The 22,703-nt window shown below is 39.0% G+C and overlaps 3 protein-coding genes across 4 annotated transcripts; 1 reads left to right on the top strand and 2 right to left on the bottom strand.

Moving 5' to 3' along the window:
* Positions 1-177: 177 nt before the first annotated feature.
* creg1 (cellular repressor of E1A-stimulated genes 1) lies at positions 178-9,519 on the bottom strand. Of its 2 annotated transcripts, none has more exons than XM_053229798.1 (4): positions 9,174-9,519; positions 5,483-5,602; positions 1,457-1,665; positions 178-710 (listed from the first exon to the last, which is right to left on the bottom strand). In XM_053229798.1, the coding sequence occupies exons 1-3, from the start codon at positions 9,447-9,449 to the stop codon at positions 1,477-1,479; spliced, it is 585 nt and encodes a 194-aa protein (XP_053085773.1). In that variant the 5' UTR covers positions 9,450-9,519; the 3' UTR covers positions 178-710; positions 1,457-1,476. The 2 variants fall into 2 exon arrangements, with proteins under 2 accessions (XP_053085773.1, XP_026788090.1); XM_026932289.3 differs by having other exon boundaries at positions 1,466-1,665; positions 9,174-9,518.
* A 1,659-nt stretch (positions 9,520-11,178) lies between these two features.
* On the top strand, positions 11,179-12,006 carry LOC113537540 (histone H2A, sperm). Its single transcript, XM_026932059.3, has 2 exons — positions 11,179-11,306; positions 11,511-12,006. The coding sequence occupies exon 2, from the start codon at positions 11,522-11,524 to the stop codon at positions 11,942-11,944; it is 423 nt and encodes a 140-aa protein (XP_026787860.1). The 5' UTR covers positions 11,179-11,306; positions 11,511-11,521; the 3' UTR covers positions 11,945-12,006.
* Positions 12,007-13,259: 1,253 nt separating this feature from the next.
* setdb2 (SET domain bifurcated histone lysine methyltransferase 2) lies at positions 13,260-22,081 on the bottom strand. Its single transcript, XM_034300348.2, has 11 exons — positions 21,625-22,081; positions 20,727-20,840; positions 19,782-19,877; positions 18,290-18,386; positions 17,393-18,181; positions 15,878-16,047; positions 15,530-15,771; positions 14,625-14,676; positions 14,346-14,527; positions 14,161-14,249; positions 13,260-13,818 (listed from the first exon to the last, which is right to left on the bottom strand). The coding sequence occupies exons 1-11, from the start codon at positions 21,641-21,643 to the stop codon at positions 13,701-13,703; spliced, it is 1,968 nt and encodes a 655-aa protein (XP_034156239.1). The 5' UTR covers positions 21,644-22,081; the 3' UTR covers positions 13,260-13,700.
* Positions 22,082-22,703: the final 622 nt, after the last annotated feature.

The raw sequence follows: 22,703 nt of genomic DNA, 5'->3' as shown, positions 1-22,703 counted from the left end.
TTCAGAACCTTCACACCTTTGTACTTGACTTTGCTTTTGTAGAGTTTACAAAGCAGCTTGGCACACGAGTAGTGCGAAACAGAGACTTCTAGCAGACAAAATGGCATCTCATTGACTAAAAGCACCAGAACAGAGGCAAAAAAAGAGGGGCGTGTTAAATGAGTGTCACACTGTGGCTTGTTGGAAGCAGTTAAACTTTATTTCATTGCATGGGCTTTTTCACAGATCACGCTTTCACACTTTTACAACATTACACAACATTAGCGTCAGCAGGAAGACCTGCAACTGAATGAAACCCTATTAATTACAGGAAATTAAGGCTCATTCTTTACACCATGTAATGTACAGACTAACAATTGTGCAAAGTGCAAAAAAGATGATCATTAATCATTTAAGACAAAAGATCACCTACCTATATGAAGACTAAATTGTCAAAATTATAGGCATTGTTTGTATTAAAAAGCCTTTCACAATCATTTTTGAAGCAAGACTGCACTGAACAGCATGATTTAAAATTATTATTATTAAAATACATGAAAAGCATAGATTAAAAATATCTTATCAAAAAAGTGTCTTCACAAAGTGCCAAAGAATCAGCTAGGTATATTGCTCAAAGGAAAACTAAACAATCTTGAACCCAATAACTGTGATTTCTGAAAAATCCATTCATTTGATGGAATCTTCATAATCCGGGCCACTGTCAACACCTCCTGGGACAATATAGGACAGAAAAACATTTTTGTAAATATCTGAAATAAGTACTCGGATGTTGGTTTGTTAAACTCTTTTGTTTTGTTTATGAAGACTTGACATAAGTTGATGGAGATTTATAATAAGGAAAAACTATATATACACTACAATTACAATGTGACAATATTGTGATAAAATATGTGATTCCACATACTGTGTCAACAAACCTTTAGTAATTTTAGAATTGATATAATCTCACTACTTTTACAGTGGTCATCTCAAAATATTGTCATTACCCCTGTGATCCATCTGAGTGTGAGCTCAAGATAAGCAGTGACTATAAATAAATATAAGGCAGTTCCAGCTACATTTCTGATGTTGGACAAATTTAAAGGAGCTCTGCATGCGTTCTTCTCATACATGGCAATGCCACAGGATTTCTTTTTCACAGGATGAGGGTCTATGAAAGATTTTGGTTTAAATGTTATGAACAGCACATACATACTTTGCCTATAACCCTGATAATGTATTGTAAATAACATGGGGAAGACAATTATCATAACAGGTCATAGTTATTATAAGGTTTAATACTGGCAAAGTAGTTCTAAAAATTTGAAAAAGGTTTTTAAAAATTCCCTTAGTACACTCAAACACTTCTGAAATTGTTTAAGTGTAAAACAATTGGTAAATCATGGTTCTGTCAACTGTCCCTTTAAGTCTGGAGCGATTTAGGTTTCCGATGGTCTGAAAGCAGAAAATGACACACATCACTCACAGAGGTGCTCTTCAAAATGGTGTAGCTTTGTAGTAGTCCTCAGGCGACACCATCTTCACCCCTCCGAAGTAGTCCAACACCCAAACCTGGCTTATTGCCATTTTAGCAAAGAACCAGTTGTGGTCAACAGGCCAGTCGATCATCTCAGGATGCCTGCTGAACAGCACCTTCCTCGCAAATTCAGCTTCTGTACCATTCACCTAAAATCAACACAGAGGAACGGAGGATTTATTCACAGATTTCATTGCTGTGTCATGATTTCAGCAACTTTAAAGAACACTGGCATCTACAGTTCACGGTACAGACAATCACAAAATACTACAGTGGTGCTGACACCATGAAAGACTATATGACAAAGTGTTTCCTATTAGTCCACCGCCAACAAGTGTAGTCTTTCTTTTTACTAATTTGTATGCCTAAAATAATTAAAATATACTTCACACAGGAAGGAAGTTATTGAAGAAAAACTATTTCAGATATTTAACCTTGCTGCGACTTTGATTATGTATACTGAGGTGCAGAGGTGTAAAAACTATGAAAAAAGACAATCATGTAAACGTGCAAGACAATAATTAGTGCAGCTGTGTACAGACAGTGAGGGGGCTGAGTGTACTGTGCTCAAAACATGGGTATGTGTCTGTGCATATATTTGCACAGAAACCAACGTGGCATCTTTCAGATCCTCAGAACGTCTGTATTTAGTTTTACAGAGTACTGTAAGTAGTGTTCGGTTCAAAATAAAAGAGAAAGAATCTTTATTACCACACATCCAGGGGTCTCATTAATCAAAGCATGTGTTGAACAAGTTCTAAATTTGTGTGTAAGAACCACCAGTAAGCACAAGAACATCAGTAGTTATCGCACATGCATACACACTGCAACTGTATGCAGTGGACCTTGATACATCCCACACATTCTGAACTGATGTGCTTGTGCATGGCCACACTTATTTGCATAATGAAACACCCCCAAATCACCATAAAATCATGAGAAAAAGAAAGAAAACCCTCCTTCAATTCTATGTTTTCATTTTTCTGGGCCTAAATAACAATTGGGTGGTCCTCACCAACTCCTACAAACAAACAAATAACCACATCTGAATGGCTAAAAAAGAAAAAAGTCAAGGTGTTGGAATGGCCAAGTCAAAGTCTGGACCTCAAACCCATTGAGATGCTGTGGTGGGATATTAAGAAAGCTGTGCATAAACGAATGCCCTCAAAGATCAATGAACTGAAGCAATGTTGTAAAGAAGAGTGGGCCAAAATTTCTGCAAAATGATGCGAGACTGAACTCCTACAGAAGACATTTACGTCAAGTTATTGCTGCTAAAGGTAGTTCTACATGTTACTGAATTATAGGGTTTCATTATGTAGTCATTTTTTGGGGAAAAAATGACTACATAATGAAATCTGTTTTTTTTTTTTTTTTTTAATAGAAGATGGTGAGGACCACACAATTATAATTTAGGCCCTGATAAATAAAAATATAGAAGTAAGGGAGGGTGTACTTTCTTTTTCTCATGACTGTATAGGGTAAACAACTTCCCTTTAAAAAGCCCAGGCAAAAGATTTAAGAAGATGAACCTCACTGACAATGAAGTAAAGATACTGTTGCACAAAATAGAGTAAAACAAAAACAGTTTATTTTGTACTTTTATGAGTAGTTTGTCTAATAAATAAGTATGAATTTTAAAAAAAAGATTTTATGAATACGTGTACATTCTATTGCTCCAATTATAATTAGAAACTCTGCGATTGCGTGAAAATTCATCATTTTTGCTTTATTTTCTGCTGCAAATTTTGGAAATGTAACATACTACAGCATCATTGCAGTTAAGACAAGTCATTATTCGACTCGTAGTTGGTAGCTGGTTGGGAAATGTCACTACCATCTCCAATTTCTATTTCAAATGTACCTGTGTTTAAGGGAAAAATTCACATATTTACAATATTTTTTGAATCCATTTATTTCTGTAAAGCTGCTTTGTGACAATGTCCATTGTTAAAAGCGCTATATAAATAAAATTGAATTGAATTTAAAAGACCTAGAATGGAGATCATCTAAAACTGCACTGGGAAAATGAAATCGAGTGATGATCCAGTCCTCACTCTCAGCATAGAATGGTACCTAAAAACACGTTCCTCTCTCCACACACTGGATCAGCCAAATCTTTATATGTGCCTTTTACGTAATTGTACTGATAGTGGCTGTGTCACCTGTCTGCACCTTGTTGCACCAAAATCAGTAATTACTCTCTCAATTATGCCTATATGATTGACAGTAAGTGGGATGGAAGCACCTCATAATATTTAGCCACTATTGCACTTTTCTATCACTAGGGATTCCTGCATACAGGTGGTCAGGAGTGTGCCAAATTCTGTACACCTGGTTTACACAAACTCTATGTGTATACACGGTTGATTAATGAGACCCCTGGCTCATAAACTACAGCAGACACGCGGTCACATGTGAAGCCCAGCATTACCCTTTTAATGCCATCTATACGACTGTTACCATTTCAGTGTCACCATTTCATGTCAGCTGCACTGCAGTTTGGTTTCCTGTATTGCATGAGGTATTGCCACCCCAGTACAGGACATTCACATGCAAATTCCTAGGTGGTATCTGTTGGATTTTGCCCCATTGTTCTTCCTAATTTTGTCTTGTGTTAATTCCCACCTACCAGCCACCTCTCGGGTATCATGTGACAGCTAACAACCAGGGAGGGTGAAAGCTAACACATGCTTCCTCTGAGACACATGAAGCCACCAGCCACAGCTTTTCAGACAGCTGCTCATGCTGCATCACAAGTGTTACGCCACCCTTTGATTAACTGCCGTCTTCGACATTCATGAGCTCCCAGATGGCCATGATTTGCTAGTCTTGCTGTGATTGACAGGGAAGAGAGTGTATGCCATCCCTCCTACCCAGAGAGTATGGCCAATTTTGCTCCCTTGGTTCCCGGTCACAAATGGCTGTAGCATGGCCGGGATTCGAACTTGTGATCTCTGGACAAAGGTGCTGTCTGTTTTATCAGGTCCTAACATAACTGTTGTAGTTTATACACTACACGGCTAAAAGTTTGTGGACATCTGACTACCACACTTGTGTGCTTTTTGAACTTCCTATTCCAGATTTAGTCCCCCTTTGCTGTTATAATAACCTCCACTCTTCTGGGAAGGCTTTGCACTTGATTTTGGAAAGTGGCTGTGTGGATTTGTGCTCATTCAGCCACAAGAGTGTTACTGAAGTTGGGCAAGAAGATCTGTGGTGCATTCAGTGTTCCAGTTCATCCCAATGGTGCTCAGTGGGGTTGAGGTCAGGGGTCTGTGCATGACACTCGTGTTCTTCCACTTCAACTTTGGCAAACCATGTCTTCATGGAGCTCGCTTTGTTTACAGGGGCATTGTCAGATAGAATAGGTTTGGGGCTCGTAGTTCCAGTGAAGAGAGACTGTAATGCTACAACATTACAATTGTGTGCTTCAAACTTTATGGCAGCAGTTTGGGAAGAACCACAAATGGGTGTGATGGTCAAGTGTCCATATACTTTTGGCCATATAGTGTATGTCTAGCTATGAAATAACCCAGCAGTTAAACAAACTGAGGAAGCCTACTACAAGAGGCTTGTTTTTTTTGTTGTTGTTTACTTGCTGTCAAGCCCTGCATACAACCAAGTCAAGAAGAAGTTGTCAGTGATATAGTAGTTATGCAACAAATGCAATGAACTGGTGTATGCAATAACTGCAAAATAAAAACTTAAATATCTGCATAAACAGTGCTAGTACAGGATATAAACATAGGATATAAAGAGACAATTTAAAATTAATAGTGTATGCAATAATGCAATAACTGTTGAAAAGTGTACTTTTTATTTTAAATTTTAATGTGTGGAAGGAATTATTGTCACATCAGCTTGCGTAACCTAACAGGAGTCAGGACAAGGCTTTGCCTAAATAATGAGGTTATGGTTAGGGTTGTTTTCTAACCTTGCATGTGTGTTTGTGTGCTTTCTTACCTCCTGTACAGAGCCAGACAGGATAATGTGGGCACACAGGGGGCTCTGGGGGTCATACCCTTTGTTCTTACAGAAATGTGTCTGAGCAAGAGATACAGACAGGGAGGCCTGTGGATTCACCTGTGGAACAAACACCGTAACAGCTGATCATCACAGCCATGTTCAGTTTTCATTTCACTGTGTCACTCTATCACATCATGTGCAGAGTGATTAAGCCTATAGTCTGTTAAAAAGTCTAATAAATGAAAGACACAGGAGGGATATAAGCCATATCTATAAAAACTTTAATTAAGCATTTTAACCACCAAAAAGATATATATTACGATGATTACTTTAATTCAAAGATGATTAATAATGAGGGGAATAGTGTGTGGGCTTTTTATCCAAACTTCACTTAAAACATAACACATTTATAATAGTAATTTTTCACATTTTTATAAGAATATAGAAATCAGGACCTAAAGGATCTCATGAACAGTAGTAATGATTTGTATCCACATTATTTATGAAAAAAAGCTGAACTCAGGTGGTTCAGAAGTCTCAGAAGTTATCCTTCACTTCTTCAGCAGAGGGACATGTGATGTTAGCTGCATTACATAAGCTAATTTTAGGTGACAAACACTTAAAAGGAAGTTGTCACGTGCTGCCAGCATTCTGAGTTTTGGGCAGTGCAGATAATAAAAATCACTAACGTGCAGCGGGTTCTTCAAAAACTGCCGAGTCACAGTGACTGAACTTTTCCTGACTTAAATGTGTGCAATTATTTTTGCTGAGTAAATGTTCTCACATCCTCCATTAGAGTCCCATTCCCATCAGCCAAAGAAACCACTGCAAAAAAGCATCTGCCCTGCTGAGTAGATTTATATGAATTATATAATCATTGGAGAAAGTAAGTACATCCTCCTTCAATTCTATCTTTTTATTTATCAGGGCTTAAATAACAATTGTGTGGTCCTCACCAACTTCTATAGACAAACAAATAACCTCAGGTGACAACAAAAAAACACAACAGATTTCAATATGTAGTCATTGTTTCCCAAAAAGTAAACCAAAACTCAGAAACCAGGTTGGAAAAAATAAGTACATCCTTCCTACTTCCACAGTCATTAAGAGAGTAATTAGCAGCCAGGTATTCCTAATGAAATCAGGTGTGTGTCTACATCATGCCAAGACAAAAGGACATCAGTCATGACCTCAGATAAGCAATTGTTGCTGCTCATCAATGTGGGAAAGGTTATAAGGCCATCACCAGACAAATTCAAATTCACCATTCTACAGTGAGAAGGACTGTTTACAAATGGAGAGGCTTCAAGACAGTTGCCAATCTTTCCAGAAGTGGGCATCCCAGCAAATTCAGTCCAAGGTCAGACCGTTTATTGCTCAGAGATATAAATAAAAACCCAAGAGCTACATCATGTGACCTACAGGCCTTTATAAGCACATTAAATGTTTACGTTCATGACAGCACAATCAGAAAAAGACCGAACAAGTATGGATTTCATGGAAGGGTGGCTAGGAAAAAGCCCCTTCTCTCAAAAAAGAATATGGCAACATGACTTACGTTTGCATAATTGCATCTGAACAAACCACAAAAGTTTTGGAACAATATCTTTTGCACTGAAGAGACCAAGGTGGAGATGTTTGGTCATCATGCACAGCACCGTTTGGCCAAAATCCAAACACAGCGTATCACCACAAACACCCCAAACCAACTGTGATACATGGTAGTGGAGGGGTGATGATTTGGGTTTGTTTTGCAGCCACAGGTCCTCGGAAACTTGCAGAACTCCACTTCATGCCAGAATATTCTTAAGGCAAATGTGAGGCCATCTGTCCAGCAGCTTAAGCTTGGCCAAAACTGGGTAATGCAACTGGACAATGATCCCAAGCACACTAGGCTAAAGAAGAAAAAAAATCAAGGTGTTAGAATGGCCAAGTCAAAGTCCAGACCTCAATCCCATTGAGATACTGTGGCAGGATCTCAAACATCAGTGACCTGAAGCAATGTTGTAAAGAAGAGTGGGCCAAAATTTCTCCAAAACAATGTGAGAGACTGATAAACTCCTACACTTCTAAACATTTACTTCAAGTTACTGTTGCTAAAGATGGTTCTACATGTTACTGAATTATAGGGTGTACTTATTTTTTCAGTCTTGATTTCTGAATGCTGGTTTACTTTTGGAAAAAATGACTACATATTGAAATCTGTTGTGTTTTTTTTTTTACCTGAAGTTATTTGTTCATTTATAGAAGTTAGTGAAGACAACACAGATCCTGATAAATAAAAACACAGAATTGAAGGAGAGTGTACTTTCTTTTCCCCATAAGTGTATATCCAATAATATATCCAAAAGTTCTGACACTGTAGACTCCATCTATGCACTTATTTCTACTCAAGAAGTGCAATTGTGTATGGTCATAACGTAGCTAAAATATTATCAAACATGCACACCCATTCTAATGTTTATATCTGACATCTGGATATTTCCTTGAATGGTGTTTCTGCTAAACACCTCAGAGGAACAGATGTAGTATAATTGTTTATATTGTGTTCATAATTTTGAATGTACAATAATATCATTTGTTAGTGTTCAAACTGAGTGAAGAGACCAACTACATAGAGCTACTACAAAAGGTATGTTTTTAGATGAGTGGCGACTAAATTATTCAGGTTTCCCCACGAGTAGCTAGTTTGGCCTGCATTTGTTGAAGTCAAGTCTTTCTTACAAGCCCAGTGGAGTTGTCAGTGATGTAGTTGTGATATGGCTCTGTGGGCATCTGTTATACGGTATCTGTTATACGGTATCTGTTATACGGTATCCAGTTCCCTTCTGAGTCCGGTTTCTCTCAGGGTTTCTTCCTCATTTCATCTCAGGGAGTTTTTCCTTGCCACTGTCGTCTCAGGATTTCTCATTAGAGATCTAAATCTACATCTACATCTCATTTGTGACACTGTCTGTTGCTATACGAACAAAATGGAACTGATTTTAAATTGTATCTTCACAATGAACACTGCTGTACATGAACATTTCTTACAAGTGATCAAGTTATTGCATATCAACAAGTTATCGCATATCACATTTTTCTTCAATATTGTGCAGCCCTAATTTCCATATTTCTGGAAAGCTGCTTTGTGACAACGTCCATTATTAAAAGTGCTACACAAATAGCACTGAACTGAACTGAATTTAATTAAATTGAATTGAATGGAATTGAATTTAATTGAACTGATCTGAACTGAACTGAATGGAACCGAATTGAACTGAACGGAATGGAATTGAATTGAAGGGAACAAAACTGAAATGAATTGAACAGAACTGCATGGAATGTAACTGAATTGAACTGAATGCAGTGGAACTGAATTGAACTGAATGGAACTGAACGGAATTGAACAGAATTGAACTGAACTGAATTGAACTGAATGCAGTGGAACTGAATTGAACTGAACTGAATTGAACTGAATGCAGTGGAACTGAATTGAACTGAACTGAATTGAACTGAATGCAGTGGAACTGAATTGAACTGAACTGAATTGAACTGAATGGTGTGGAACTGAATTGAACTGAACTGAATTGAACTGAATGGTGTGGAACTGAATTGAACTGAATGCAGTGGAACTGAATTGAACTGAATGGAATTGAATTGAACTGAATGGAACTGAACTGAACTGAATGCAGTGGGATGTCCTCACCTGCAGATCCTGCACGGAGATCTCCATGTGTGTGAGGTACATGTAGGGGATCCCGGTGCCGTTGCCCTGCAGCCCGTCGCTGATGGAGAAGGTGTTGGAGAACGGCTGCCCCTTCACGGGCTCGTGGCTGGAGATGGTGGCCATGGAGGCCCAGTCGCACTGGTTAACGACGAACCGCGCCATTCGCGCTACTTCCTCATGCGGAGGGATCTTCAGCTGATTCGCCGACACAGCCATAAAGGCCAGAGAAAACACCAACAACAGCTCCGCGCTCATATTAATGTCCTTCTACTCATGTCAACAACCTCCAGCGTTATCTACAGAGTGATCATGTGACCACTCAAGCGGTCATGTGACTTAAAAGTCAACAAAGTTCGAGGTTCAGTAGTGCGCATGCGCGACTCTAATCACCCTTCTGAATAATATGAGATATACTGAAGTTAAACACTGGATCCGTTTCAATCAACAGTATTAGCATAGCAGAGAATATGTTCAGGAATATATTATAGGACTATATCTGCAGTGGATATCAAAATGTGTTGTTTATATTAAAGCATATCACCACTGGACCACAAATATACAAATATACTAACCACTAATGTGAAAGTCATACAAACATTTTTCATAAAAATGACAGTGTTATCTGGAAATGTTTCTTCTGTGATGAAAACAATAAATAATATATAATAATATATTATAGTTTTTGCAAATGTAGGCTATCTGAATGATGTAAAGAAAGATACCGGACTAAACCGGACTAAACATATATATATATATATACCTTCTATATAACTAACATTTTAAAGCAACTATTCTAGATAGATAGATAGATAGATAGACTATATGGCCAAAAGTTTGTGGACACCAGACCCTCACACCCATGTGGTTCTTCCCCAAACTGCTGGAAGCACACAATCATATAGAATGTCTGTGTGTGCTGTAGCATTACTATTTCCCTTCACTGGAACTGAGAGGCTCAAACCTGTTCCAGCATGACAATGCCCCTGTGCACAAAGCGACGTCCAGGAAGACATGAGCTGCATCTCAATTTGCCTACTATCCGTCCTAAATAGTATCCAAAATTACAATTACTGTTTCCCAAATCCTAGTATGTTAAAATGAGTTTCCCAAAGTTATCTAGATGGTCTACTATTTCCGGTAGACTTTCAAAGTGTGGATCCGTGGACACTTTTTCAGCTAATATTACCCACAACTCCTTGCACAAGGAAAGAAGAGTTTTGTGACAGTTTGCTTCACCGAATTTCACAGAGAGGAGTAAATGAAATGTGGAAAAATAAATCAAGGGAATGGTAAATTAAATGATGTAATGTAAATTATGTAAGGAATAATGAATGAAGAAAAGCTGAAGTGCAAAGAGGAGTTTGTTTATAGTGACAGTGTGCGTAACTGGGCAACAACGTTCTCTTCCGTTACATGACGTGGTAGTACATCCCAGTACCTGCCTACTCTTTTGCTACACACTCAAAAGTATGTATTTTTTCTTCACAAAAAGAGCATACAGCTCTCATAGCTGAATGAACACAAATCCCCACAGCCACGCTCCAAAATCTAGTGGAGAGCCTTCCCAGAAGAGTGGAGGTTACTATAACAGCAAAGGGGACTAAATCTGGAATGGGATGTTCAGCCAGGACATATGGGTGTGATGGTCAGGTATCCACAAACTTTTAGCCATATAGTGTGTATAGATTTTATGTTAACGCCTGCATGTTATACACGCCCTACATGATATGTTCTTGCCTTCCTTTTTTTTCCAGCACGTCAGTAAAATGCAATTTAATTTTATGTGAAGGAATCTGGTGTGCTGTTCACTGACCTACTTCATGAAATACAACTTTGTGAATTATTGTGAATTCATTTTAAATCACTTCTCCTGAGTATGGAAAAGGTGTGATCTGCACATCAAGTACACCAAAGCATTTCTGGGTAAAATGCTTTGCAGATCACCAGTGCATTCACCTGTGTTACTGAGGAGAGTTGCAGCTTAATTGTGCCTGTTATCCTATTGGTTATTGTGCTGTAGACCAGGTGAAGCTTGTCACACACTTGCTATATAAGCAGTTCAACTCTAGTCACTCTGCTGATACACTTTTGGTCCTTTGTAGTATTATAACAGTAAGTGTCTTTAAAATGGTTATAGTATTTGATGCAGCTTTATTATTTCAGAATATAGGTTGTTGTGATTTTCCTGTATTGTCATTTGTTGAGCTTGTATGTACCTGGGTGTATTTGCAGTAGTGTGGTAAGGTTTTGCATGTGTTCCATTACGATGCACTTAATGGTTCTCTGGAATTGAAGTTTACTCTAAACACTTGGCAGAACTAAGCATCATGTCTGGTCGTGGGAAGAAAGTTGTGGCAGCTGCTAAGACTAAGTCCTCCGTGTCCCGCTCTACACGCGCTGGGCTTCAGTTTCCAGTTGGCCGCATTGCGCGCCTCCTGAGGAAAGGCAACTATGCACAGCGGATTGGCTCTGGGGCTGCTGTTTACCTCACTGCGGTACTGGAGTATCTGTGTGCGGAGGTGCTGGAACTGGCTGGAAATGCCAGCAGAGACAACAAGAAGCTGCGCATTGCTCCCCGCCACATTCAGCTGGCTGTGAGGAACGATGAGGAGCTGAACACACTGCTGGGTGGAGTCACTATCAGTGAAGGAGGAGTGCTGCCCAACATTCAGGCCCAACTCCTGCCCAAGAAGACCAAGGCACCCCGAGAGGCCAACAACAGCAAGGACATTCAATCCCAGGAGTTTTAAACCTCTCATATGTGCACTTGTGTAATTTTAATATTTTTAGTCAATAAACTTGTATTAATTTAGCTTGTCTCATTAAACTGTATGCTACACTCACCTGTGCAGGCCACAGATACCTAACCCTGGTCCTAAAGTACCACTGGTCCCGCACATGTTGGTGTTTTCTCTGCTCTAACACATGCTTCATCTCTGCATGAGCTGTTGAATAGTTGACTAGAGTGTTGGAAGTGGGGACTACGCTAAAATGGGCAGGGGTTAATGTTAGTTCTTCCAAACTAAATAACCAGCTTTGCTAAGGAATTAATAGTAAGTCTCTAAATTCAGTTGCCTTTTCATGGGGACTACACCTGTGACACATTTTGGGTTTTCACCCACAAGCTGAGAAGCGCTGCTGTAGCCTACTTTGTGCTTTTTCATTCTTCATGCAAAGCTAATCTAAAATGGCTTGTTTTCTAGTAGTGTTGCTACTATTTCCAACTCTAGCTTTTATGTGTAGTTCAAATTTATTGAGATTCAAACCAATAAACAACCTCGGCATTGTTTATATTCAAGCTGTGGTGTTGAACAATTGCTAAATTTAATGAAGTAGTTGCTTTTCACTCTTTACAAAAAGCTTCCCCATGGAATATTAAGTTAATACTTGCACAGCTTATTTGACAAACTGTCAAATTAAATCATTGATGTTGCAACATGATAGTGTAACATCATGTTTAGGAGTATGAGAGGAAAGCATACTGCTTTTGTCTAAACCCATACACAAGTAAAATAAAATTAGAAAAACAAACTTTGACACTTCAGGAATTTTCCTGGTGTTCCTGGAAATACTTCATCCCTGCTAGGAATCTCTATAGCTACTTGGTCTAAATCTGGATTTCTGTATTGAAATAAGTCTCTACATCATAGACAGTGTCTGCACTTAAACTTTGCCTTAGTTTGCAGAAATGTATTAGATTTAATTCTAATCATTTGCTGTAAAAACATCAAGGTGACCAGAGTATTTTTGAAGTAGCCCAATTTGGAATAAAAACCGCGACCCTGGCAATTATCACACCCCTCAGTGGATCAGTGCCTTTCGTTAGTGTAGGATAATTCTGGTGGATGTTCATGTCATGAAGTGAATCAGTGATGAGGGAAAGGCTACACTGAATATTCTTTGTCTCAAAATACAAAACATTTTTATACACTCACCATCCACTTTGGAGTGCATGGTGAGTATATTTTTATGTGTTTTATATTTTATGGTATTTAATATCCTATTGCATCATTTCATCACTTCAGTAGGCAGACGCTACAGTAGAAACCAATCCAAGCCAAGATGGATCTTTCATACGGCTTTAATTCATAAATCTATAAATTACATTACACAGTACAATTACAGGACACGATTTTGAGGATCAGTAAATCCGCATTCCACATCTGCATTCCAAGAGCACAGATATGTCAAAGCTGTGAAAGATGCTGAAATATTTTTTTCTGAAATGTTTTATTTCAAAGATTGTACAAAAAAAGGCATTGCTGTTATTAACCATTACAGAATGACAGTTTGTGGTAGAACTGTGTAGAAACACCAGTCAAATGCCATCGAACACCAAGTGTCTTCACCAATTAGCTTTTATTATTGTAACTAAGGTCCAGGAATACCCCAATGAACCATGTGGCACAGATTTCATATCCATAGTTCTGCCAGGTTTTCTGTGTCTTATGATCTTATAGATCTTATGCTTATGCTTGCTGATGACCTAACTTTTTGTTCATATGATCAGATGACAACTGCTTGGCAGTCATTTGAACCACACAGACATGGTACCTCATGCTCAGGATCACTTCCTGTTTTATAGGAATAATTCCAGGTCAGCTCAGTCCCCGCCCTGATTGGCCTGTAAAACAATCAAACAAGTCACATCACTGGTTCTTGGGGAGTGGGGGTGTATCTTAGAAAGCGTGTTTAGCTACTAAATTGAGACAGATGTGTAGAGGTGGAAAATCATGCAGGTAAATCCAATGATCTAGACGTGCTGCACAGAAAAGCAGGTTAACCAACGGCATAGAGCAAATCTGAATATGCACAGCTTTGCTCTCCTATCTAATGCCTTATGAACTTAACTGATCAACTTAATACAACACTGAATGATGAATGAGGACTAAAAATGCCAAGCAATGCTTCACTTTTACATCCATTGCCATTAACAATTCGAGTATCATGCTCCTGAGGAACTTACTTGCACGTAAAGAAAGCAATTACTGGGAATTTGGGATCGTGGGTATCAACAAAGACATTCTGGACAAACAGGTTGGGATTGCAGCTGTGCTGTGGTGTCAAAAATGGAGATAATGTTAGAACAACACAAACACCTATCCATTTAAACTGATAATTTAGTTCTGTGGAAAATGCAGTTATACTTACATTAGTAAACCTTGCCACGTTTCCTTCTTTTGAAGCATCAAGATAATAAATTTTTTCCTGACAGTCGGGTTTCCCTTCTGCTTTGGGCACCATCTGATCTCGACGTACGACGCCACCATTTTCCTTGTCATCCAACCGGAGCCTCTTCCTCACCACCTCTTCGTTATGTTGGTCTTTGATTTCTACACATAGAAATATATATAAATATAAAAAAAGACTCAATTTATGAGCAAGCTTTTAGCATTCTTTATGAGTACAGATGAGGCACATCAGTATTACCTGTGTGATTGGGATTAGGCGATGAACAGGTGTTCATTTCCTCCTGGTTATCCTGCAAAATGAATATGGGATATCTGGTTTAGAATAAGAATGGATACACAGTGATTTAAAAATCTGTGCTGGGTTTTCAAACCCCAAATTTTATGAAAGATTTTTTATTATTTTGCCCTTTCAAAGGAAGTAATTTGAGTGAGCAGCTTGTCATTGCAGTGATTTTGCTGCATTCTTTAAAGAATCACACTCGAAAAATCTCACTGAATGTGACAAGCAAGGGTTACTGCATCATAAATACAAACTCTGCAACACTATAGTTTATAGTATAGGCAAAGGGGATCAGCGCATTTAGGGTTAAAGGAATTTGCATGTTCATAAAATTTCGATTTATTGATGTACAGGAGCTTAGGTGTCCATTTCATTGAGTTTACGGTGGGACTACTTAAGCAATAACGCAGATAAGATGCTATTATACTGAATATCAGCACGGCTGTGACTCGGCCGTAAGCACGAGGCCGCAGGTAATCACAGCTGTAATCAGTACAACAGCAAGCCTGAGTGTGATATTGCTTTTATACAACGGTTCTGTAAATAAGAAATTAATATTGAGACATTTCATATATAGACACATTAGACACAGTATGGTCAAAAATTGTGTTAATTTTTGCTCCATCAACAGAAATAGTTCCCAAAGAAGCCACAGCTGGATAGAGCTTTATGTTTTGCCATGCTGACTGACAGCCTGAATTTGAATTTTACTTCGCAAACATAGACAAGCGGAATGACACTTGCACTCTTGGAACGTCATTTGTTTGATCAAATTAGTTGACTGGAACTAACTGTTGTATAATACAAAATTAAAATTCCAATATTTTTTTTTTATATGAAAAGCATGAGGCATGGTAACTAACCGAGTGCTCCAGCTGTTCCCTCTGCCCATCCAGCAGTGAAGAGGGCTGGTCTGCAGGCCTCTGGATCACAGGAACATAAAGAGGTGGAGAGGTGTCCAGTGTCTCAGTGACTGTTTTCTTCTGCCCTGAGGGAAGCGTCCACTCCTCCACCACCTCCACCTCATCATCCGACAGCTGTTCCTCCTTCTGGATTTTAGAGAGAAGGGGCTCCTCTAAGTTCCGCCCAAGTCTCAGGACGACACCTAGGACATGATACGAAAATATGTTTGCTATCCAATAGTCAAAATACATGGCGAAAATATGCACACATCTCAAAGCTATGTGACCATTTACAGACAATATAGTTACCTGCGTAAGTACAGACAAAGGTGCCCTTGTCGAGGTCGTCACGGCAGCGCACACCCCATCCCTTGTCATTGGTGCGGAACACCTGCAGGCGGACACGGAGTCCATGCTGGACCACACGATTCTGACAACTGCTTTTCTGGCACCCACACCATGGACCACATTCATACAGCCTGTGAAGATGGAGAAAAAAATATTATATAATCAATAAACCAAATATTACTATAATTAAATATACAGTATGTAAAAACAGTATGCCATCGTAGTGTATCTAGAGTAGTGTACTAAGCTATCACACTATTTATTACACTATTTAATGTAATATTATTCAGTTTGTGGACAGGCTTGACCTTGGTTATATTACTTAAGCACTTCTGGCATATCCAGTCAGGTTTTCTTAAAGGTATAGTCTGATGGAGATAGCTATTGTAATGTCAAACAAATACAGCCCTTCTCTTCCATGTTCCCTCCCAAGCAATACTCCCAAAACACATGGTGCAAAAGGGGAAGCACTTGAAGGGACCACTGCATTTCAAAACGTCTACTTCAAGTCAAGGGCGGCACCATATTGCCAATTTCACCTTGTTTCTACTCACCACTTCTGTCACTAGTCACTGAGTTATTAGGACTGAAACTGAGCTAGCAGCTTAAGGCTAAGAGGCACATCACTGGACTTCTAATGTTAGCCAGCTGCAGCATCACTGACAAACTCAGCCTCAATAAACTTAAAACCATTGTAAATCTGTATTTTATTATTTCTTATTCCCATTACACTAACATTACTGAGTGGAGTTTTACAGGTGGCCAATTAAACTGGTTCACAGACAGAGCTGCCTGATGCTGGTGCATCTCACTGTCTTTAGATGCCTCGAAAATACAACATGAATGCAAATTAAAGGAGAACACGCAGGAATGTGCAATCTGCTGATAAGGTATGTGTCTTTGGAAACTTTCTCACAGACTCTGACATCGGGTCTAAGTTCACATAAGGAAAATGCTCTTGTCTTGTAAATAATGATTACGTTCAATATCACTTGTGCTTGCCATTGTACTTTCTCCCAGCTTTTTTTTTTTTTTACAGCACCATTTTTTCCTCCAGTATCTAGTACAATGTCACAGACCTCTGTTTGGCATTTTACTGCACATTAATAGAGGTAAGTCTTTATTTCTCAAATTGGCAAGACAGACTTGTTGGCTAGTGGAAGCCTGTGACTTGATGCTGCTGAAGTGGCTAAAACCCAGCAGCTGCACTAAAGAGTATAATGCTGTTTTAATTGTCAGCCGATATTAGAGTGATTTTTGGTTAGTCTATTTTTCAAAGATTAAACATACAGCTGCAGCCTGCTATATGTAACCCCTAGTTCCCATGTTTCCTTTCACATAAAAAGAGGTGAATAGAAACTCCATTAGTGGTCGTGCTTTTGTAATCTGCCACTTTTGGTCACAGTAAACTACAATGAATCAACAGGCACTGATCATTTTCTACAAGATCAACTGTAGAAAAGATCATGTTCTCACCCCGTGGACACAGGCTCATTTAGCCGGTGGTGGCTGTAAAGCTGGTCTGGCTTTGCACCGGACTTTAGAGACAGCTGAAGACATGAACAGCTGGAACTGTCCGTGCATCCATCCGTGCAGTCACAGCAGGTCAGGAAAAATGGCGCCTTGCTTAAGAAACAGCCGTGGGGCCAGCGATCCTTACGATAGCGAAACTCTTTTGGCCGTACACCATCCAAGTCATTGCATAGAGTAACCGGGACAGCTTCCATCCCACGGCTTATGTCCCTCTCAAAAAAACTGGTTGTGGGAAGAGGTGAAGCAGGGGCAAGCGGCCTTGGCTGGGCCTGCCGCTCTGGCAGGACCTGTGGATTGAAGCTGAAGTTGGTCTGCTGCAGGACCCCAAGGCTTTTAGTCTGCCGTAAGAACTGATACACCTCATCCATGCAGCGCAAGCCCCGCCCACATGGAGCTTTGTAGAGAACATCTGTGTCCAATTCCTCTTGTGCTGACAACGTGAGTGGCTTGGCACAATGCCGCTGGAAGTGGCAGAGAAGAGGCACTCGCAAGGGGTTGTGGCCGAGAAAGTGGTCCGAGTGAGACGGGAGGTGAGGGAGACAGGCTGGGCTGCAGTCGTGCTGTTGATACGAAAGCTGGACAGGTGACACAGGGGCCAACTGGTCATCAGATAAAAGATTTGTTGGTGACAGCAGCGTCATATAGTCATATGTGTCTAACTTCCCTGATAGCGTAGCATCATTTCTGCCTGATGAAGACATCTGACTGTTGTCTGAACCGGACTCCAGGTTCCTTTAAAAAAAACAAAAAAAACAAAGAAGTAGTCTGGTCAAATTAAGGAAATTGCCTGGGAAAGCAAAAATCAAGAAAACAGAATAATGCAAGAAAAAAAAAATCAACCTTGATGCATCGTCATGTAAGGTGTCTTCTGGCACAGGGAGATCCTTCATTTTCAGTATAGTGCAGTGCGAGTCTGATACAGACACTGTCAGTATGTCTGTAAGAAAACATGGTAGTGTAGTAGGAGCTACGTTAGAAGGCAGCCATTTTAATGTACCCACTTATTCAGAAAGACATTTAGTCTAAGAATTAAAATCCAGATTAGCAGAAGGCTGCACGATAATGACCTACTTGATCATCACAATTCTTTTTTTCCCTTCAATATTTGGCGCGGTTAATTATGTTAACCTAACTGAGGAAGCAAAATCATGATTACAATTTAAAAAAAAAAATAAATTAAATGTGTGTCCCTGTGAAACCTTAACAAATCATTTAAAGATAAATGTTACACCAAGCTCAATTCGCAGTGGACTGAGTTTCAAGAATGGAAGAGAAATTGAGAGGGGAAAAAAAACCTTATCTGCAAGCAGCGATGACGGGCCCAAGCACTACGGTGCCATTGCATGAAAACAATGCATAGTAAAGCTAGCGCTGTAGAGTAACTTGTTTTGCACTGATGTGCTAGGTTAAGCCCAGGTCTAAGGCTTTACAACAGTTTCCTTGTACAAACATACAGCTAATATTTGGTGAGATAATGCATGATGAAGATAAGAGATATATGTTGTTATCCTTATTTGCCATTAACTGTAGTGAAGTAATGTGTAGTGGGCACATGCATTTAAGGGGGTGCAACGTGTTTCTTTGCCTTTCTCCTAGTCTGTGTAACAGCTATGCAAAGATTAAATGTAATTATAGCTATATAGTAGATGCCTTTTCAAATAAAAAGATTGCTTTTCAAAAAATCCATATTAAATGCAAAATGACCTACTACTCCACTATGACCTACGACCAGCTCCCTGTACCAAACATACAGCTCAAGTTTGATCTAAATCACTCAGTGCATGCAGAAGATATGAGACACTTCCTGTTTCCCTTTTTTCACCATAAATTTATTGCCTCAGTGCCAAAGAGGTACCAAGATTTTTTCAGTGCCAAAGTTGTTCAGGTCGATGAGAACAATAAGGGTACTGAGTTTCATACATATACAGACAAGTATGTACGATATATGCATGAAGTTTATGTACCGTATAAAAGAGTTTTTGAGCATGTTAAGGGCCCCAAAAGCCCCTGAAACCTTGGAAAAAAATAATAAAATTAGTAATTAAAAAAAAAAAGTAATAATAATCCTTAGGAAAACAATAGGGCCCTGCTAACTTTCAGTGCTTGGGCCCTAAAAAAGAGAAAAAGGAAGCAGGAGCTAGAAATTTTTCTGCATGCACACTGTGCTCGTAGTTAAAAAAAAAAATCCTTAAAAAAAAAAAAATCCTTAAAAAAAAATCTTTTATCTAACCTCTCCAACACAGAATGAAAAAAGATTTCCTCAAGGTCAAGACGACAAATAAGGAGGCTTGAGGAACTATGTGAATATTTATGCAATTCAGGAGGATAATACCTTCACCGATCAGCACCTCCTCAAAGGAATCATTCCTCAAAGCTGCATCCAGCGACACCTCCGACTCCATAATAATATTCATGCCCTGGATGTAGCCTGAGCAAAAACACACACAGGTAGTGAAAAGCATATTAAAACAAGAACAGGACTATGCAGGGGTGTAATGACTGTTACAGATGCTTTCACTGTAATGTTTAGGTGATGACTGAAATGCAATTTTAAACATTACAATGCCTGATACAACCTTTGCCCATTACACTGTTTTCTTCAAATCATAATATAGATTAATATAAATGAAAAACATTTAGATTAATCATAAAAAAAAAATTTTAAAAAAAAGCCAAAATGTTTACAACTGTTTTGTCACAAAAATTAATTTATACACTACATGGCCAAAAGTTTGTGGACACCTGACCATTGCACCCATATGTGCATCTTCCCCAAAATGTTACCACAAAGTTTGAAGCACACAATTGTATAGGATGTATGCTGTAGCATTACAATTTCCCTTTACTGGAACTGAAGTGCTTACAGTTAGTCAATGATTCAGTCAGTGAGTCAGTGAGTCAGTCAGTCAGCGATTCGGTCAGTCAGCGATTCAGTTAGTCGATCAGTAATTCAGTGACTCAGTCATTCAGTCAGTCATTCAGTCAGTGAGTCAGTGAGTCAGTGAGTCAGTGATTCAGTCAGTCAGTCAGTCAGAGAGTCAGAGAGTCAGTCAGTCACTGAATGAGTGTGTGTTTGACCCTAAGCACTCTTTAGTTTTGCTTGTAGTTTATAAACTCATCAATACATGGCGCTGCTCATTTTGTGTAACTAAAGGGTTAGAAAGGTAAATCCAGGTGATAAGCACTGCTATAGATGACATATAAATGATATATAGACAGCTGCATTGATAATGCAATGATATTTCTAACATGAATGAGTGGCTGGTGTGGAGCTCACCTTTATCTGAGGCTGTTTTGCTCTTGATGGCTTCTCTCAGACACAGCAGGAATCCCAACAACTCCTCAAACGCCAAGTCCACATCCACCTGAGACCAAAACGTCCTTGCTCTTTCTGCAAAGCGATTCACAAAGCAAAGCAACGTTTACCAGTTTTCACTCACTGCGCAAAGACTAGAACACATAACTTATATAGTACTGTGCAAAAGTCTTAGCCAAATGCAAAGAAATGTTGTAAAGATGCCTTCAAAAATAATGAAATTAAATGTTTCTACATAAAAAAATATATATATAAAAAGCATTACACAGTAATAAATGAAACAAAGTCAATATTTGGTGTGACAATCCTTCACTTTAAAAAAGAAAAACAGCAGTCTCAGGTACAATGTGTGCAGTTTTATAAGGAAATGAGCTGTAAGTGTTACTGAGCATCTTGCAGAAGCAGCCACAGTTCTTCTGGAGACTTTGACTGTCACATGTGCATCTTATTTTTGCAGCAAAACCCAGCAGCCTTCATTATGTTTTTTGGTCTCTTATGTAATCTGCTGCTTTCTTTACTGACATACAAACATTTTTCTGTAACGTTTAATTTTGTGCTGGAAAACTAATGTTTGGAATCTAAACTGTTTTTGTACTGAATCAATAATGTAGAAGTCAGAAAATAAAAATCTATAACAAAGTTTGTACTAAAAAAAAAAAAAGGGTGCCTAAGACTTCTGCACAGCACTGTATACACACACACACACACACACACACACACATATGTGTATGTATATGTATATATACATATATATATATATATATATATATATATATATATATATATACATACATATACATACACATATGTGTGTGTGTGTGTGTGTCTCACGCAGACTGAAGGAGGAAAAAGAGTTTACCAGCAGCCGACAGCTCCATTCTGAGAGATGATTGCTGTCAATGAAACCCTGCTCCTTTAGCTTCCCAGCTAAACATAAACACAAGAGCTAGCTACTGCTTCACTCTCCGTCTGCAAGTCAACTAACTATCAAAAAAACAAAACAGCTAAATTACATGCAAATTAAATTCACATGGAATTAAATTAAACCCACTAGCCGATGCTAACTAGCTGTAAACTAACAACACTGTTTAAACGCCGGAGCATCACATAAATCTGTGTGCTGCCTTTAAACAAACCCGCAGCTGTGACAGTTTGCTCTTTATCTAATTACTATGAATAAAAACATAATTCTTTTCTATTAGCTTTCTCATTTTCTGCAGCTAGCAACACACTTTTAAGCGAAAATCTCCCACAATGCTGCTCTTTTAATTTTAGTCTCAATATGACGTCAGACCAAAGTAATCGACCACCGAGTACACAGCCATCGAGTACCGAGCAATGGATGCAGGAAGCCTGGGCTGGACCTGAAACAGCTCTTTAACTTCGTTTCTTATAAGATATTAGTATTGGAGAGCAAATCAGAGGGAATACTGTTTAAAAAAAAAACTCCAGTAAAACATAATATAAGCAAATGATCTTTTAGTAACTGAAATGTTTTATCAGTTTAAAAATGTACACTATATGGCCAAAAGTATGTTGACACCTGACCATCACACCCATGTGCTTCTTCCCCAAAATGTTCCCACAAAAGTGGAAGCGCACAATCGTATGGGATGTTTTTTTTTTTTTTTTCCTGTAACTGGAACTAAGAGGCCCAAACCTGTTCCAGCACGACAATGCCGCACAAAGCGATCTCCATGAACACATGGTGTGTGAAGGTTGGAGTGGAAGAACTCGAGTGTCCTGCACAGAGCCCTGACCTCAACCCCACTGAACACCTTTGGGATGAACTGGAACACTGACTGAACCCCAGACCTCCTCACCAACATCAGCGCCTGATCTCACTAATGCTCTTGTGGCTGAATGAACACAAAATCTAGTGGAAAGCCTTCCCAGAAGAGTGGAGGTTATTATAACAGCAAAAGGGGAATAACTCTG

The sequence above is a fragment of the Pangasianodon hypophthalmus genome, chromosome 26 (assembly GCF_027358585.1).
Source record: "Pangasianodon hypophthalmus isolate fPanHyp1 chromosome 26, fPanHyp1.pri, whole genome shotgun sequence".
NCBI classification, from domain to species: domain Eukaryota; kingdom Metazoa; phylum Chordata; class Actinopteri; order Siluriformes; family Pangasiidae; genus Pangasianodon; species Pangasianodon hypophthalmus.
This window is presented reverse-complemented; position numbering and strand designations above follow the sequence as displayed.

Bases quoted from the DNA above. Each gene is read 5' to 3' on its own strand.
- creg1 (XM_053229798.1), bottom strand. From the start codon at position 9,449: ATGAGCGCGGAGCTGTTGTTGGTGTTTTCTCTGGCCTTTATGGCTGTG. The intron at 5,603-9,173 runs GTGAGGACATCC...TTTGTTCCACAG, and splicing joins TCTCCGTGCAGGATCTGCAG to GTGAATCCACAGGCCTCCCT. The intron at 1,666-5,482 runs GTAAGAAAGCAC...TGTTGATTTTAG, and splicing joins TGTCTGGCTCTGTACAGGAG to GTGAATGGTACAGAAGCTGA.
- setdb2 (XM_034300348.2), bottom strand. The intron at 19,878-20,726 runs GTGAGCTCCACA...GTTTTTGCTCAG, and splicing joins CAAAACAGCCTCAGATAAAG to GCTACATCCAGGGCATGAAT. The intron at 14,250-14,345 runs GTAAGTATAACT...TTGACACCACAG, and splicing joins ACGTGGCAAGGTTTACTAAT to CACAGCTGCAATCCCAACCT.
- LOC113537540 (XM_026932059.3), top strand. From the start codon at position 11,522: ATGTCTGGTCGTGGGAAGAAAGTTGTGGCAGCTGCTAAGACTAAGTCC.